Source organism: Apteryx rowi, unplaced genomic scaffold, assembly GCF_003343035.1.
Source record: "Apteryx rowi isolate R43461 unplaced genomic scaffold, aptRow1 scaffold_396, whole genome shotgun sequence".
In the NCBI taxonomy this organism is placed as follows: Eukaryota; Metazoa; Chordata; class Aves; order Apterygiformes; family Apterygidae; genus Apteryx; species Apteryx rowi.
Genome location: NW_020450485.1, coordinates 318,415 through 336,644, shown reverse-complemented (window position 1 = coordinate 336,644; position 18,230 = coordinate 318,415). Strand labels below are relative to the sequence as shown.

General features: G+C 39.6%; 1 protein-coding gene across 1 annotated transcript in view; it reads right to left on the bottom strand.

Annotated features, from left to right (window-relative positions):
* Positions 1-1,739: 1,739 nt before the first annotated feature.
* The window catches only part of OCA2 (OCA2 melanosomal transmembrane protein), a 222,030-nt gene continuing 205,539 nt past the window's right edge, over positions 1,740-18,230 (bottom strand). Inside the window, exon 24 of the mRNA XM_026074701.1 lies at positions 1,740-1,827. Coding sequence (XP_025930486.1) covers positions 1,740-1,827 — 88 coding nt within the window. The remainder of the gene's footprint in view (positions 1,828-18,230) is intronic.

The following is an 18,230-nucleotide window of genomic DNA, read 5'->3' as shown; positions in this document are numbered from 1 at the left end:
ACAGCAGTCCTTGCACAACCAGCGGCTGCACCAAGATTGCTCAGATGTGAGAAATGTTGAAGGCTATAAAAAAAACTGTGATTATTTTTAACCAGGGATCAATGTTAAACTGATTAGCATAAATGTTTCTTTAACTGCGACAAAATTCCTGTTATGGCAGCGTGAACTGCTCTCACGAAGAAAAAGCCTGAGTGCTGAGAGAGGGCAACGGGCCAAAATCAATTCCTGACAAATTTGTCGGAAGCAGTGAGCTTCGGGCTCTTTTTGTTTGGTGTCTTGTTCTGTTTTGATTCAGAGTTTTTTGCAGGGTAGTGTTTGCTGGTATTTCAGAGGCAGTAGAGGTTGTCGGTAGGGCTTGTCCCCATGGCGCCCTCGCTGGGGGCTCCCCGGTTCGCAGCTCCCCTCCCCCCACTTGCGCCTGCCCACGTGGCCCAGCCCCGCCTGACCAACGGCCGCTGCTGCACGGCTTCCTGCTGCCTCACGCAGGGCCCAACGGCCTCGGTGGGTAGGGCCAGCCCTGCTTCCAGTGAGTGCTGTGACTCGTTTCAATTAATACTGGATTTCAGCCTAAAAAAAAAAATCTATATAAGGGATACAACCGAGTACGTTTAAAATGGGATGTACGATTCACCTTACACCCTCTGTGAGAGAGATGACCACTTCTATCCCCCTCACCACGTTACCTCCAGGTTCAAGCGCAGGTGAGAAGCAGCATTTGCTCCTCTCTGCCGCTCCCTGTATTTCAGTCCTGTTCACCAGGCTCCCACCCTTGTCACTCAAGGTCAGACAGACACGCTGCCATTTAGGCCAATCCCACCAACACATTTATCTGAAGATGGGGATTGAAACCTTGACTCCCTCGCAGGACTTAATATTCATTCAACGAGAAGCCTGACCTGTTCTGGCAGCCAATTATACAAAACAATATATATGGTTTAACACATTATTATCAGCGAGAACAAAATCAAAGCCAAATTATGATCTCATTCTTGCATATAGCATATTAACCTATTAAAAGATTTAGAGTATTCCATCACAGAAGTGAATTAATAATTAGATGAAAGATGTCCAGTGCTTTCTCACATTTTATGTCCAGGATTTGGTAGGGAAAGGGGCGTTAGTTCGTATTAGGAAAAAAAGCAGCTTAACACTGATTAGAAGCTTCAAAATGAAAAACAAAACCTCTATACAATGCAATCTCAGTTCCAAAATAATAATTTCTTCCAGAGCACATTCTCAGGAGATGTTTATTTTTAAACATAGATAATGATACATCCTTCGTAGTGTACAGACTGTCTGCTTAGCTGTCTATTATTACAATTTGAATATTAGTTACTTTAATACAAATAGCTAAATACATTGACAAAGAGAAATGAAGCCGTAGAAGAAATTACTGAACATCTGCTAATGTGAATGAGTTTTTCATCTGTGACTATACTCAAATTGTGGCAGTACAAACTTTCGGGCACAACATATTCCCTTCTGATGGTGCCTTTTCATCCGCACAATAATGTTATTCACAATTAAATATATGATTCTTTTAATTTTGATTACCTAGTTCTGCAGATTGTTCACAGAACACAAGGTTAAGATTGACCAAAACCGACACTGACAATCATTTTGATTGATACTGTATGTTGGGGTTTTTGCACCTTTTTCCTCCCATGTATCTTCTTAGCATTCTGAGATACAAACTAAATGAAATGGGAAGTTTCTTTGGGTCTTGAAAGTACAAATTACTAAGAGTTCCAACCTACTACGACATGAGCAACAAGTAGATAGCACATCCCAATGGTACAGGACACAATCATCATGGGGAAACCCAACCTGAAACAACAATGAAATAAAAGATCAGTAAGGATACAGTATTTTGTTCTCTAAGCAAGTTATGGAAAGGAAGTTTAACAGTTAGCCTACATGTTCCTCACTGTGGATATGCTTACAGCAGTGCCAACAACCTTGATGTACTCTGAGATTATGACAATGACTAGGACTCTAATATTCAAGTTTACATTTCTACTTCCAGCCTATTTAAAACATGGATGGTCAACATTAGAATAATTTTATTGACTTCAATGCATCTTTTCCAATTTATGCTCAGCATCTAGCAGATCTTGTTTTTTTCTTTTCCAGACAATATGCAATTGTACAGATAAAATAGCAATTCTTAAAAGTTATGCTCCATTAGAATAGATCATCCAATATGTATCACTTCAGATTAGGTGTATGTCCCTCATATGGTGCTTATAACTTAATTTATGGCTGGAACCCCTTAAATTGTTTGCTTGTAGATCTCTAGTCACATACTGCTAGTATTCATCTTCCATACTGCTCACCAGGTTTAATAGACTTGAATACTAATGGAAAAGTCTTAAAAGCTAACATAACTTTGTGGACTGTTGGAAATAACCTCCAGGCAGCTGTAAAAGTTATTAAAACAGTTCTTTGTTTTTCACCATAGATTAAGCTTTTCAAACAATACCCAGATTTTACAACTTTTTTCAGACTGGCAAAAATAGGCAGCAGAGAGTGACAACTGGAAAGGATGTTGCAGGGTTGGCTGAGTCCTACTTCACTAGATTCACAGGTCTTCCATACTTAAGAAAAGAAGGTGGTGAGTTTTCTGAAACTCTTAAAACGTTATTGTATAGTACTCGRGGACTGTGAAGAACCACTGCTGTGATCATATTAGTTTGTTTTATATTACTAAAATCACAAGGAGAACTGAGATGAGAAAAAATCATGGCACGAATGACCCTCTGTATGTAATTGCTTTTGTCAAGGTCAGCCAAGACTTTCAGTATGCCTTATCAAAGCATGGCAATGTTCTCTGAAATACAGCGTTTCATTTATTCTCTTCCTTGAAGTAAGTTCTGCTTATTACGTGTGGGTATATTAGTTGTGCCTTTTTGCCTTGCTTGTTAGGAGGCCTTGAGGAAGTTCCAGGAGCCCATTCCCCTTGGCCATTGCTAATCATAGCGCTAATGGAGAAATGTCCATATAGTTGATGAGGAGGGAACCATTTTCTGAGCTTGTGTGGATGAATAGCTCCTTTCTGTAGGAAGCTACAGCTAGAAGCATCCTCTTGGGCTGTTAGGACTGCCCCCCACTTCCTCAGCATGTGAAACCACATATATAAAATGAAAATTAAATTTCTGATTGGTTGACTGCAGTCTGGCCACTCTCCCTCTTTCTACCTGCAGCTGCAATGTCACTCTAAACCTTGCAATCCTCATGAGTCATGTTTCTTTCAGCACTATTTTGCTGAAAAGCTGATTGATGTAGGCATAGATGTGACCAGCAGAATAGAGGTGCTCCCACCTTAATAGCCACCGTTTCAAGTTACTGACAAGGGGATTTCACCAGGAGCAGGGGTCCCTGCAAACACACAGAAATAAACAGCCCTGACCTATAAAGTTTACAGAATAATTAGGAAAGCAATAAAATCCAAACACTCTAAAGAAAAAGTTGGAATTATTTAGTGAAAAACAAGCCTGTCCATGATGCCTGTTTCCTGGCTGTTCTTGATCCACTATCAAAGTGAGCCCATCTTACATACTAGTAGATAGAGAGGCAAGCCAGGAACAAGAGGAGACCCTTGCAAGGCTGAAAATATACAAAGGACAAGACTGGCAGGGCTGACAGATCTTCTAATTTCTCTCTCCTTGACATCCCCCTGAAGAAGCTGGCATTGCCCTCTGTCCATGACAATATATTGCGCCTGGAGATCTGCCCCAGGACAGTTACAATTTCTGGCTCCAGGGGCTTTCTTCCCCATCTCTCTGGGATTTAGGACCTGGTGTGCTGGCCTCTTCTGGTGTTCTGGTAACAGGTGTTAACCAGTACTATCAGTAGTCTGGCTTCGAAGACATTGATTATTAAGTTTCTATTTGGAACTGGGGAACTGGGTTTGCTCAAGAGGTGAAAAACATGGAGAATTGCTAGAAAGGATCATAAGATTATCACAGCTTTAAAATATTTCCTGAGACGTCTGAAATGCATTTGCAAGTGTTCATTTATTTTTCTTTTTTGTTCAGATGAACATGTATAAATATACTGCAGGTAGGTATTATTTCTTTTCCACATCGACTGGTCAGACCCCTGCTTTTGAATGGCTCATTACTCTAAAGAGCTGAATCATTATCCAGTCACCAAATTATGATCAAGCTGATAATGCTGCAAAATAGGAGAGCTAAAGCTTCCCTTGGAATTATTTTAGAAAAAAAGAAAAAAATAATAATTTGATGGTTAGCCAATTGCTTCTCAGACCACAGTGTCCCTTTCCTACCTCCTCTTAGCATATCTGATCTTTGGTCCTCCCTAATCTCACTTATATAAAAGTGTCCAGATAGGGCAAAAAAGCAGAAACAGTAATGTTTGTAGGAATAAAATAGCGTGGTTAAAAAATCCTCCTACAGACTGCAACATATCTAATGAATGTTCCCTGCAGCTGACTGGTGAACTGGAGATTGCTACAAATCTCATTAAAAAAACAGGCTGTTATTTCACAGAAAACAGAATGTTATTGACCTCACAGTTAGCAAACAATAAACTGGTACTGGGAGGAGTGGGGATAGCACAGATCTTAATCTACACTAATACAACCTAACAAATCTCCCTGGAGAATGCACAGCAGCTCAGCAGTGAATGACAATATAATGCCTTTGTGCAGAATGGCAAGAGGAGGGATGAATCAGAACAGATTCAATGGCTACTCTACCGTTAAAAAGAGAACAGAAAAACTCATTCCAGCTTGAAGGAGGTCTGTGCAACATATGGATGAATTATACAGGACAACGTGCAATCATGTAGGAATTGTAATCATACCCCCACTATCACAGTGAGAGTCAAATGTGTAGCTGGAACCATGCACAGCCATCCTGGGTAGGTACCTCATTTCATTTATTTCTCTTGGATGTTTGCATAGGGCCCAACTATGAAGCCATTATTCTCATTGCATAGATGATTACCCCTTAACTTGAGAACTGAATTTCAGGCCCACTGGTCTGAGCACTAATATAATTGGATTAAATTCACTGTTGAATCTGTGTACCAAAGAGGGAAGAGATAATGCTAAGTCAGTGAATAGTTACTGCACAGTTAATCAATTACCTGAATCGGTTCAGTGCATGAAAACTACCTTTTGCACTCCCCGAAAGGAAGATACAACTCCTGTCCCAGGCTACTTACAATGTAATGTTTAGGTACCTACATTTTCTTTAGTTATATCAAACCTAAGAACACATTTTAAAAAACGTAAAAATTACTTCCACCAACTCTCAGCATGCTCCTCAAAGTCAAAAAAGGCAACATGCCATTCAGTTGCTCCTGCCCAGAAAAAAAGGATCAGCACAGATTAGAAGTCATAAAAACTTGCACTAAAACTTCAAATTATTGAGAAACAGTAATTTGCATCCTGGGTATAAAAATGCATTTTTGCACAACCTTGTAACACATCTGACATGACATTTTTCTAAACAAACTAAGGGAACTAAGGACAGATATATCCTGGTTTGGGCTAGTCTTCTATTCCCTCTCCCACACTGCAGACAGGGAGATACGTATGCGCTGCATGGCACAAAAGGTTCGTCTTGACTCTCCACAGGGAGACTGCTCAGGGAGACTGCACCTGAGTTTTCACTGCTGCAGAGAGGAAGCGGAAGTCAGCCACAAGGAATGGATGGATGAAAGGGTCTAGCATTCACCCCACTCTTCCTCCTTCTCTTCTTACTAGAAGTCTACACCTAAAACTGCAGTCTAGATGAAATCACACACCTTAAATATAACAACCAGCAGATATTAGTTCAGTGTGAGATAGTGAGGGCATTTCAAGTGAGAGCCGCAGGGATTTTTCTCGAACGAAGTTCTACTTATTAATAAATTCAGCGATCCACTAAGGAAAAAGCTTGCACCCCAGTACAGGAGAGTCATCAGACTCTGTGGAGAACAGAATTCAGCATGTTCTTTACAGAGTCAAATGAGAATTTGAAATTAATAAGATGAAACTCTGTAAAGGTAAATGTGAAATATGTATTAGGAGAAGTCAAACATGGGCACAAAAACAGCAAGGGAAGTGAAATTTTTTGTTGCTAATGGCCTATTTATTCTTGATCCTGCCTCAGTGCAAGATTTCTGATTCTGTATTACTTAGAAAAGAAGGAAACTTCTGTGTGATTATTCTGGGTATAAATCCTATTTTTACTGCTTGTATATGGATATGAATATCACAGTTTTCTTAGGTGATAAGTTTATCCAGTATTATTTGCTAAATAATAATAGTGAAGCCTTCGGGGTCTGTATTTCATTTTCCTGGACTAAATGATCTCTTACAGTTCCTTCCAGCTCAATTCTGTGATGCTTTGAGAAACAGCAGGACCTAGGATATACAAAACCCAAGTTCAGTGCCCCATTCTGCCTGATTTGGGACACAACATATGAAGTGTTCTCACCTGTAGAAGTCATGCATACAGGCACAACAGTCACCGCCTTTCTGACATTTCTGAGTATGTAACTAAAACAGCTTGTGCATCCTTGGGGGATGGTCCATTGAGGAACCATGCCTTCAAAGAAATGGGGAATTATCAGTGGTTCCCAAGTGGGAAAGAGACAGCAGAAATCTCCCAAGATCAAGCCCGTGGTGGTGAAAGAAGCCTGGTGGTAGCCAGTGGGAAGAGTTAAAGCTAACTTCCACTCTCACTTACATTCCTGTGCAATTTAAATTATACCAGTTGGATTTGCATCAAGCTTAACATTTTGCTCTTCTCCCTGCATATCAGTTTAGTACTACAAGTTCTGTAGTTCGTGTGGTGTGGTATGGTATAACCTTCTCACCCACCTACTTGTTCCTCTATTATTCAACACAGAGTGATAAAGCATCATTTGCACACCTGAAGAGCAGCATGTCATCATAAACAATATTTAACAAAGGAGGGATGAGGGATAATTCCATCTCATTCCTGGGTAGACTCTGATCATATGCAATGCTTTGCTCTGGAAGTTTGATAATAATCACAAGCTCATTCTTAAAACCACATCACAATACCTATGAAAGTAGCCTCAAAAATGAGACCTGAGAAGATACTTAAAGTTATTTCTGAATGAAAGGAAAGTTACACCTTTTAATGAAGTTTCATAATTTGAATTACAAAGTAATCTATTTATATTTCTTTTCAGCACAATATTCATGCTTCTTAATGAAAAGGATCTATCATAACCCTCATGAATTAAACTTTAGAAGGGTGTTTTTTTAATGGAAGATAGGACAATTTTAGTGTGATGAAAACCAGAATCAGCTATTTAACAAAACATATATGGGTCTATGTAAGTTACAGTCTAATGCATTACAGCTCAATGAGCAAATTCTTTTTCTGTACCTCAGCTAGGATTGCGTAAGAGAGTGAAATTCTTTTCTGGGTACAAAGGGGAGAGGAGAAATTTAACTTTATAAATTTAAGACCCGTTTGTGAATACTGTCATTTCTGAAATTCTCCATATTTTTCAGGTCTATCAAAAACAATCTATAAATTATTTCAATTAATTTCTTATACCTTCATACATATACAATTTCAATTAATCTTTTGTACATTCTTAGATGCATAGCTCATTTCCACTGTGATTGTTTGCTGTCAAATTCTCCTATGGAGAGATTCTCTGAAAAGTCTTTATTTTGAATTTTCATCCTAATTGTAGAAGTAAATAATTACTCAGAATTTCTTGCAGCAAAAAAAATCCATTTTTAGTAGCTGTATTGATTAATTCTTTGCTTGTGGAAATTGAAAGGAGAGATTTTTAATTTATTGTCTGACTTGGTCTCAAAGCCACTAGGAATTCTCCTCTCAGTTAATTTCTCTGTTCTTATTACATCTGTAGTCCCTTTCCTGTCATACGATTTCTTCTCTCCTTTTCTTTCAATACAGTCTGCCTTATGTATCTCCTGTCATTTTGGTCATGTGAAACTTTTCATCATTCCAAATCTTTGATATACCGATCCAGTTTACCTGAAAGTATAGGCTTTACTGACTGTTTAAAGAAAACAGCTAAAAATGTTTATCATATGCCTATGACCCCTTCAAATCCAAGCACCTGTTGTAGCTCAGAAAGCAGGTGGCTAAAACTGCCAGTGATCATTAATGCAACATTAAATCGCTATGAATTTCACACAGCCTGGAATTACATAAAAATTACAGTGTGGTTACCTACTAGTTACCATACATAGTAGTTACTGTGTAATTTAAATCACTGAACAAAACCTATAATCCTATTTTCTTCTGATTGCTAAAATTATAATAATTTCTCCTGATACTCTATCTGTTTTGAGTCTATGCCAAGATTTCCCATAGAGTCACTGCCAGTAGTGAACCTCAGATCAGGAATATGAGATCCTGAGAGAAAAATCAGAGGTATTAAGTTTTGCCTCCTACATTCAAGAACATCCTCCTAAAAGTACTTCACTGTAATCTTAACACTTTTATGTGCAGAACCAGTAATGAACCTTTCTTTGGCTATCCAAAATTCTTATTAGCTGAAGAAAAAAGCATAAACTTTCATTGTAAGATAACAGTTAATCTGCCAGTTCCGCCTTGCAAATTCAAATGACTGTTCACAGAAATATTTGTTGCAGTATCTGTCTAGCTCTTAGGTCTCTGTGGCACAAAAATACAGGACTGTCAGAACAGGTGACTGATAACTATCCAAAAGCTATTCCTCTGTGGCAAGTCAGCAATCTGATAGGAGACACCTATATGATACACCATGAAAAAATAGGAAAATACATCAAACTCAGTAAAAAATGCTGTAACTGATTATTTAAGAACAGCAGTACACTAATAGTTTGGTGAAAATGGCAGCTGACCTTTCTATTAGAAACAAATATGCAATGCCAGTAGGAGATCATGAAATCCTACAGACTCACAGGAAAGAATAGAAACTGAAATACAGGAACTAACTTAAAAACAGAGGTAGAACTAACAGTGACATTTTAATGAGGAAGAGGAACACATCACTGATAAAATTGTGGAATTTGTTTTTTCACTTTTCATGTGCATCTGAACTCTAGTATCCCTTTAAATTGACAAATCAGTATGAATAATTTGAAAATGTGCATGAGTTGTTCAAAACCTTGTATCTAGGTGACAGTGGAAAAAAAAGAAATATAACCTTCTAAATTTAGCCTCAAGGATTCCATGGTGAAGATAAATACACCATGTTTACATGAAAAAGAGAGTGACTTTGGACAAGCTCATTGGTGTCACAGCATGTAAAGGAAGCTAGATTCAGACCCTTGTGTATGTCAGGATGAGTTTTACTGAGTTCATATAGAATACAAGTTCAGATTACTTTGCTTTATACATAGCCTTAGTGGGATGATGTTATAGACAGACATTCACAAGACAATATCTGAAAAATCTCTTAAATTTAAATCACTTGTTTAAGCAAGGGAATAATCCCATTCCTAACTTAGCATACATGATTAAGTGTTCTGGTGGATGAGGAGTCAAACAGACAAATCAAGTGACCCCACGTGTTTCATCTGCAGTCTCTCCTGGAAGATATCCAAAGGCAGGAAAGCCAGTGACACAATTACTTGGTACAGATTCCGCTGCCTGCCCATCTTTGCTGCACTAACAGGAGTTTTGGCTTTTCTGCATCCACACGCCCTGTGGCATGAAACATCTGACAGGGTCACCAACAGGTAAGTCACTGCTTCAAGTGAAAACATAGTTATTCCAGACGTGAATGATCCAATTATCCAAAGCAACTCACAGGAGTGCCCCTACTCCCACAGCCTACTTTCTACCTCACTACTAAAATGTAGAACCAAACAAACATGTTTAACATCCCAGGCTCTTCCTTTTCCCACAAAGGCTTGCACCAGGGAGTGCAACACTCAGCCAAGGTGAAAACACAGAACAGAGGACCCTCTAGAGCTGAGGACAGCCAGCTGAGCCTGCTCTCACACTTTCCCTTTCTTGAGACCAGTGTAACTATTAATTACATGAGAGAAAATATCAAGTGGCAATGACAGCCTAACACAGCCAATTTACATAGCTGAAACCATCTGTCCCATGACAGTCTAGGGATCAGAGACCCTCTGTTCCCAATTTTGCATTAAGTGGGCTGATGTTTCTGTAGTTTCCAGAAGAAAGTAATGTCATACACATTAGTAAAACAGTCTGGCTTCTAGGGGCGCTGATGGGACCAAACATCAATGATGCTCTCCTGCATGGATTTTTCAGTGTGTAAAGAAGTGTGGGCTCAAAATGCACACTCTCTCTCAGTGGGAATACTAATAGAGATTCTTTTCCTCTTCCCTGCCACCAACTTTGATGAAATTTCAGGAATTTTAATTATATTTGAGAAATCAACCCCTCCCCACACATTCCTTTCCCCTGTCAAACATGTTTGAAGTTGATAAGCATATTCAGAAGTTATTAGGTGGGAGACACACAGACACATTCACAGCAGTATGACTGCACAGGAAACCAGATGAGAAGTTAGGCTTTGATGGAAAGAAAGGAACAAAAAGCATTTCAAAAGTATTCTTTTTTTTGAAACGTGCTTCTTATAAGTAAGTAACTAACTGATCTTCAGTTGTACCAAAGGCTTACCTTGATATAATTCAGGAATGATTAGAGAAAGGGAACCATCTTTGCATGGGCTTACATTATATAGTTCTAGTCTCCGGCTTATTATCAGAATGCTTATGGGATTGGGAAGGTAATAGGGAAGAGAAAGAAATGTGAAGCTAAAAGTCAGCATGAATTAGCATACATTTTTATTTGAAATTTCATGTAATCCCTAGAGTTATTAAGTTAAATATACAAACCAAAATTCAGTTATTAAGCTATAAAAAAGAAAAATTGTGATCCCAATTCAGCTGTAATTTTCAGGGCAATCTTAACTAGTGTGTTGCTGTTGACACTCCCAGAGTATATAGCTCAGGCTTTACAAAGAAACAGAATAATGAAGTTCCATTTACCAAAATATTTTAAAGCAGCTGTATGACTCAGTAAATGGTCTCTAACAAAGTCCAAATAAAAGCAGTTTAATCAATGTACTGCTCAGACGCATACCTGAAACATGAAAACATTGCTGAAGTAGGGAATAATTTATCATTACCACTCAAAGTGATAACACTTTTGATGCAGTTTGTATTCCAAGTAGTTATATATTCTGAATACTGTTCAGAAATCTCACAAAGAAAACAAAATTAATATTCCAACAGCGTACCTCATATCTGAAAAGTTAAATTATTTTTACCATGAAGAATAATATCTGACAAAATAGAAAGAGAAAGAGGAATTCTTGTATTTCTTTGTTGGAATCATTAAAACATGAAAAATATATTTGAGGGTTTTTCTAAAATGCAACTACATCATTAGTTTGCATCAAATGTACTTTGCTCTGGTAATTACAATGGAAATAACTTGCACAAGGGTCAGTGAAGTAATTTATTTAATGATAAGCTTCAGCAAGTATTTAGTATTTCAGATTCTTCTGTGCATTGATAAACTAATTGCTAGCACTTCAGAGTATACATTGACTAAATATACTTTGCTTCAGAAAAATACACTCACTAAATTTTCTGTACAATGTTCAAAACATGGGATAATCTTAGTAACCATTTAAGTGAGGAGATATTTATTCTAAAGTCTGACTAATAGGATGACAGAACATTAAAATCCATAAAAACATATGAAGTTGTTAGAGATTTAACCAATGCCTTTCTGAATTTCAGTGTATCAGATATAAAGCTTCTCTTCCAAGGTCTGCATGTACACGCACTTATGGGAGGGAAAGGAAGTAAGTTTGCCCTGCATGGGCCATGAGAAAGATATACATTACTTGTTGCCTATTTCTCCTTGTGAAGAGCATAAATTTTGTACACTATTCAGAGCATCAGGTGGGGTCAGCTCTACACTCTGATGCAGGTAATTTAGCTGTCCTCCACAGCAGTTTATGTAAATGTGCCCCCAAAATAAGATTTTCCTCAACTAAATTGTGATGCAAACTACTACAGTCAAGTGCAGATTTAATTTCAGGTTTCAGTTTGGCCCTCAACCTACTTTCTTTTTCCTCTTCAGTGACAGAAACTTTAAAAATACTGTATAATACCAAAGTAACTCATTCTCTCACCAGCAAAATCACTGTCACTAAAGTCTCCCCTGACCTCTTAAATGAAACTAGAAACAACGTACCTTCCTCATCCTCCCAGCTGAGTAACTGGCTTTGCCACTGCCACCTCTACTCTCCTTGGGTTTGGAAGCGGCTTCATCTTCTAGCTCTCCTCTGAGGTCTCTAACATGCTTCAGAGGATTTTCTCTTGTTGAAGAGGTGCTGTTCTTGATCCTTCTCCCTCTTCCTCTGCCTCTCATCTCTAGGAAATTTCACCACAGACTACAGTTCAACAGTGTTCCCTGTGTTGACAATTCGCTGATCTCACTCTCTCAGATTAAGCCAACCTCACTCTGCTCAAAGCAAAGTTTGCCATGTCTTTACAGACCTCTAGCTATCAGTTTACTCTAAATGCCTGGCTAGCACAGTTCTTGGTCTTTTTCCCTGCAAATTTTCCCTTTATTTCCTTTCTTCATAGCACTATCATTGCTGTCCTTAGCCTCGCACATGTTTTTAGTCAGTTTTGATTCAGATCTCTCTTAAAACCCTCATATCCAATGTATCTCTAAAAACCTTGCAGATTATTTCTGCATAACTGTTCTTTCCTGTCTATTCACATAACTCAAATGCTAACCTAGGACTCTCTTTTCTCAGTTCCTCAACATCCTTTTCTCTGGTCTCAAGAAGTACCAGGGATTATTCTCCAACTCCAACAGTTCAACTATTTCAAGACCCTCTTTGCATCCCTCCACTAGCACTCCTTGGCACAAAGCAGACACTTTTCCAACTTTCAAAGATTATCAAGGCCTGCTCCACCCCATTTATTATCTCTTTATTCTCAGTGAAATGTTTCAGCTGCATCCTGATGTCAGCCCTCATCACCATTTGTCATATTTCATATTAGTACCTTTCTCCCACGATGCTTCCCAACACTAGTAGGAATCCCCTGCAAAGTTACCTCRTTATTGTTCCTCCACTCTCTGTTTTTCCCTGACACAGTTGGCAGTACATAGTCAGTATCTTATTACATTTCTCTATGTTTTTCTTTCAGTGGAGAAACACAGAGAAATCACTTCACTTCACCTAACACTGGATGTCCAAAACTGAGGTATGTATTCTGAGCTAGAGATCAGTCTATGCAATCATCAGTTAAGCACTTATATTATATGCATACACTAGGATGGAAGTGCCTATCTCCAGATCAACTTGCACGTTTTGTCCAATTATACTTAGAACATCTGATAAAAGAGATAACCTCTTTCTACAAATCTTGTTCTTGCTATGTCCCCCACAACATGTCCCCAAAACAAGGGCCCCCAAGAATACAAGCACAGATGACAACAGAAGCCCCACAGTTATCAACACAAATCAAGAAAGATCAATTATTCATGGCTAAAGGAAAGCCCTCTTCAGCGCTGGACTGCACTGGTTTTTAGGGCATAATAAAGAGAACAGAGAAGAGGTATCCAGTGTATGTAAAATATTCTATACATGGTGAAAATGCAAAGGAGGTAAGAAGAAGGTATGAAAACAGCTACAGCTTCTATACGAATGACAGCAAACAAACAGAAAGGGAAATGCTCCAGCACTGGGTCCCTCACATCTGATCAGTGCCAATGCTTATCTGTAGCAGGTCCTTCCTCACCTTTGGTAGAGAAAGAGCTCTGCTCTTTTATTTTCCATTCAGAAACTTCTGCTACCACAACTCCATAATCACTTGTAAAGTATTACCTTTTACTATATAACTAAGTAAGTTAAAATTTTAAGGAGCAATGTGTGCGCGTGTGTGTTTTCTGCTCCAACATTTCCACATGATAAAGTGACTGATACTGTAGCACCAAGCCAAAGTAAAGTTAGATGCAACAAATAAGACATCTGTGATACTATTCTCTATTTGTATTGACCATACATGATGGACAGAATGGGCTAAATACCTCATTTTATTAGCCTAAATTAGGTGAGATGAATCCTATTCTTTGTATCCATCACTATCGATGTGTCTTACATTCAGATTAAAAGTTTGCTGGACAGGTGCCATTTACACAGCCTTTTTACAGTGCCTCACTTTTTTTACTCTGCAGGGCCTTGACAAGAACTAGGCACCGGGGTAACAGCAACTGCAAGAATCAGCACAACAAACCCAAATGGAATAAACTGTTCTGGGTCATGAACATGCACATGAATGTGACCCTCATGAAACTGCCTGTACAGTAACCTCACTTTGTACTAGTACAGAATAAATCTGAAGTGCAATATGTTTCTAAAAGAAGCCAAAAGAAATGCTTACCAGAAGAAACACAATGGTCTCCACAAACAGAGCTGATATCAAAAGAGCAATGAAGTATCCTGTGATATCAAAGATTTTGCCTTCACTGTTCCAGTTCCCAATTCTGGCAATCAAGAGTAATTTAATTAGAATATATTATGCTAGCCTCAGGGACTGACAAATAACTCCTATGGTCTGAGAAAGTGAACTTCTGTTGTATGAATTTATATATCCACATCTTCTTTGGTAATGTATGTTTCTGTGGATTACATTTAAACTAAACACTAAAAGAAAAAAGGTGGTATCAGCAATCAACAGATGTAAATTAAAGTAAAAATACTGACAGATTGCAGATATTGCTAGATTAACCACATTGTTTTGGGCAGCTGCCCAAGAGACATTTGCTGTTTTATAAGTAGCCTTGTAATCACCTACCAGCAAAGTATAGCTCCTTCACACAGAAGACAGTTTCTTACATTAGACTTCTTGTATCACCTCCTGGGTTATGCCACATTACTGCATCGTCATATAAATTCTGTATGTAATCCAATAGTGCCTACAGTGACAGCACACAGCCTAAATGCTCTATTAAGAAAAAATGTGTTCTTTCACAGGAAGAGGTGAAACAAACATACAAGAGATTCTGGAAATGTCATTATACCTTGACAGAAAATAATTTTTTCTAATTCAGCTCCATCATTAGTCATACTTGCATTTGCTTAAGAAATGCCTAACTCTTTAAGAGATATGAGCAACAGCTGATATTTTCAAAAGGGCTTACTCTGGCCTAATTCTGCCCTCCCCCCAAGCTCAATGGAAAAATGTCCATTAGCTTCAACTGGGACATTATTAGGCCAACAACACATACTTTCAACAAGCACACATTGTTTTGTTTTTAAAAACAAGACAAAGACAAAAAAAACCAGTTCAGCTTCTGATTTTTCCATCTATCTCAAGAACAAGGTTAAGAGCAGTGGAGCATGGCATGAACCTCATCATAATGAATGAAATGGAGCTCCTTAGTCCGGAGTGCCTTCCTGCCTTCTTCCATCTCCCCAGTGCTTAAGCCAATCCAGCTTATGGGTCTTAGTCTTTCGTCACCACACTTAGAGCCTGAGGGCTTACTGAACAGCAGTAACTACTGTTGCCTTAAGATATTAAACTCAATTACCTCCTGCACTGAGGGCTCCTGAAAAACTAGGTATGCTGCTAATTTCAGGATTTATTCTGTTGTCTCTGAAGGTGTTTCCACAGTATGGACACACTGTCAGTTTGGTTTGCCCAGTATTTGGCTCCAGGGTGCTCATCCCTGAATTTACACCAGTTGACAAGTATGCCCTAATCTAAAATGAATCAAATGATTCCTTTGGCAAGAAAACCCAGACTTGCTGATTTTCCACATTCTGCCATGGCTGCCCTTAAAGGTAGGATTTTTTTACAGCAAGGTAGCTTGCTCAGGATGTATGTCTTTGCAGTCACAGCAAAGACCATAGAGCAATGTAGACAGGGCTGAGCTAGCACTACATCTGGAAGCAGAGAACTGATAGCAGACTAGTTCCAACAGGATGGAGATCAGGGCAGGCTGGTTCTCAGGTGCTCCCACTGCTGGGCTGCAACTCCACTGCTCCTGCTGCTCAAGGTCAGGAACATCCACATTACACTGAAGTCATCTGACACATCCTGGATTTGAATTCCTTGGGTGGGATTCAGCTCCAGATTCAGCCACCTAAACTCAGGTGCCTATTATTTATCCATCTATGCGGGAGATGGCTATTGAAGTTCGAACTGCAGGCAGTGGAGATCTAGCCAACACAGCCAGCGGAACCTGCAGAGCTGGCTATCATCCTACACTGATACCTGTGCTTGGGAAGCTGAAGAGCTTTTTAGAGATGGCTGAAAAATTTTTGAGGAGAAACAAAATTTACTTTCTTTTATTGTTAAATAGATTGACAAAGTCAGACTAGGAGGTATTATAGTCAGCTTTACCTATTTTTCCATGGTTAAATCATGCCTTCCTTCCCCTATGAGTTTCCATAAAGATGCATAAAGCACAGACTATCTCTCTGTAAACAGCCACCTTTTATGGCAGTGAAGTTAGAAGATAAGGCAGACCACATTATTCTATACCACTGTCAACACACCCAAGGCCCCACTATTATCTAAGGCTTACTTGCAAAGCTGCCCCATTTATTGCTCATCCCTACAGTAGTAAACAACTCTTTTGATGATCACACACAGGAAACTAGGCAGCTAATGCAGACCTAAGTTGCCTGTAAATCCAAAATTCCATAATTTCCTGTTGATTTCTAATGCAGGAACCATCAGATGCCAGCAGACATAACAGGTATGCCTTATAGACAAACTTCTATACCCTACATGGCTCTAATGTTATCAGAATCTTCAAGATAGAGGACATCCGAAGGCCAAAATTCTCCAAGCTGTTATTATAGGAGTATTTTACCATGTGCTCTGTTACTTTCAAGGAAATATTATAGGAGTTTTTTACCATGTGCCCTGTTACTTTCAAGGAAATTCCCTTCTCTCTGGTGCCAGCCAGCATTTGACCAAAAGGTTGGGCTCAAAGTATCTCTCTAACACATTGTCACATCACTCAGCTTTATTGAAGGTACCATTAGATTTTTTTTAATGAGAAATCCTCCAAACAAAACATTTTACTGATGTAGCTAACAGACCATGTAGGCAAAAACATTTTTAAAATCCCATGTATTTCCCAATTTATATTTTTGGCCCCAGTCCAGCAAAGTACTTAAACCACCTATATTCTTTCGATTTGGACATGGCTGCAAGGGAAGCAACTGGGACAACAGACCCTGTGCCTTGCCGGAACGCCCAGAAGAAGCGGTGGGTGATTGTTGTGGGGGACTCCCTGCTGCAGGGGACAGAGGCACCTGTCTGCCGACCTGACCTCATGTCTAGAGAGGTTTCTTGCCTGCCAAGGGCTCGCGTACAAGATGTCATGGAAAGACTGCCAAGGCTTGTCCACTCGTCAGACTATTACCCTCTGCTGCTCTTCCATGTGGGCACTAATGACACCAAGGGCAAACTGGAGACCATCAAGCAGGATTTCAGAGCTCTGGGGATGGTGGTCAGGGATCTGGGAGCCCAGGTCTTCTCCTCAATCCTGCCAGTGAGGGGGATGGATGAGAGGAGGAGAAGACGGACATTCCAAGTTAACGACTGGCTGCGCCGCTGGTGTTGGCAACAGGGTTTTGGTTTTTACGACCATGGGACCCTGTTTGAAGATTGACAACTGATGGAAGAAATGGGATCCACCTCACTAAGCGGGGCACACGTGTCTTTGCCAACAGGTTGGCCAACCTGGTAAGGAGGGCTTTAAACTAGGAAAGAYRGGGGAAGGGGAGAGTYATASTGMCAGGGTAGTTGGCAAAAKRCAGCTCAAGTYRGGAYRCCTCCAGYRGGTGMRTGCAGCCAGGGAMGTGCACATGGGACATAGCTATGGAGGATCCTCTTGTATCCCTCCTGGGAAACCTGCATGCTAAATCACCTCTCTGAAATGCCTGTACACCCATGCAGGCAGCATGGGGAATAAACAGGAAGAACTAGAGATCTGTGTGCGGTCGCAGGGCCATGATCTCATTGCAATTACAGAGACATGGTGGGATAGTTCACATGACTGGAGTGCTGTCATGGATGGCTACGTGCTTTTTAGGAAAGACAGGCCAGGAAGGCAAGGTGGTGGAGTTGCTCTTTGTGAGAGAGCAACTGGAATGTATTGAGCTGTGCCTAGGGGTGGATGAAGAGCGAGTCAAGAGCTTATGGGTAAGGATTAAAGGGCAGGCTAACATGGGTGACACTGTTGTGGGTGTTT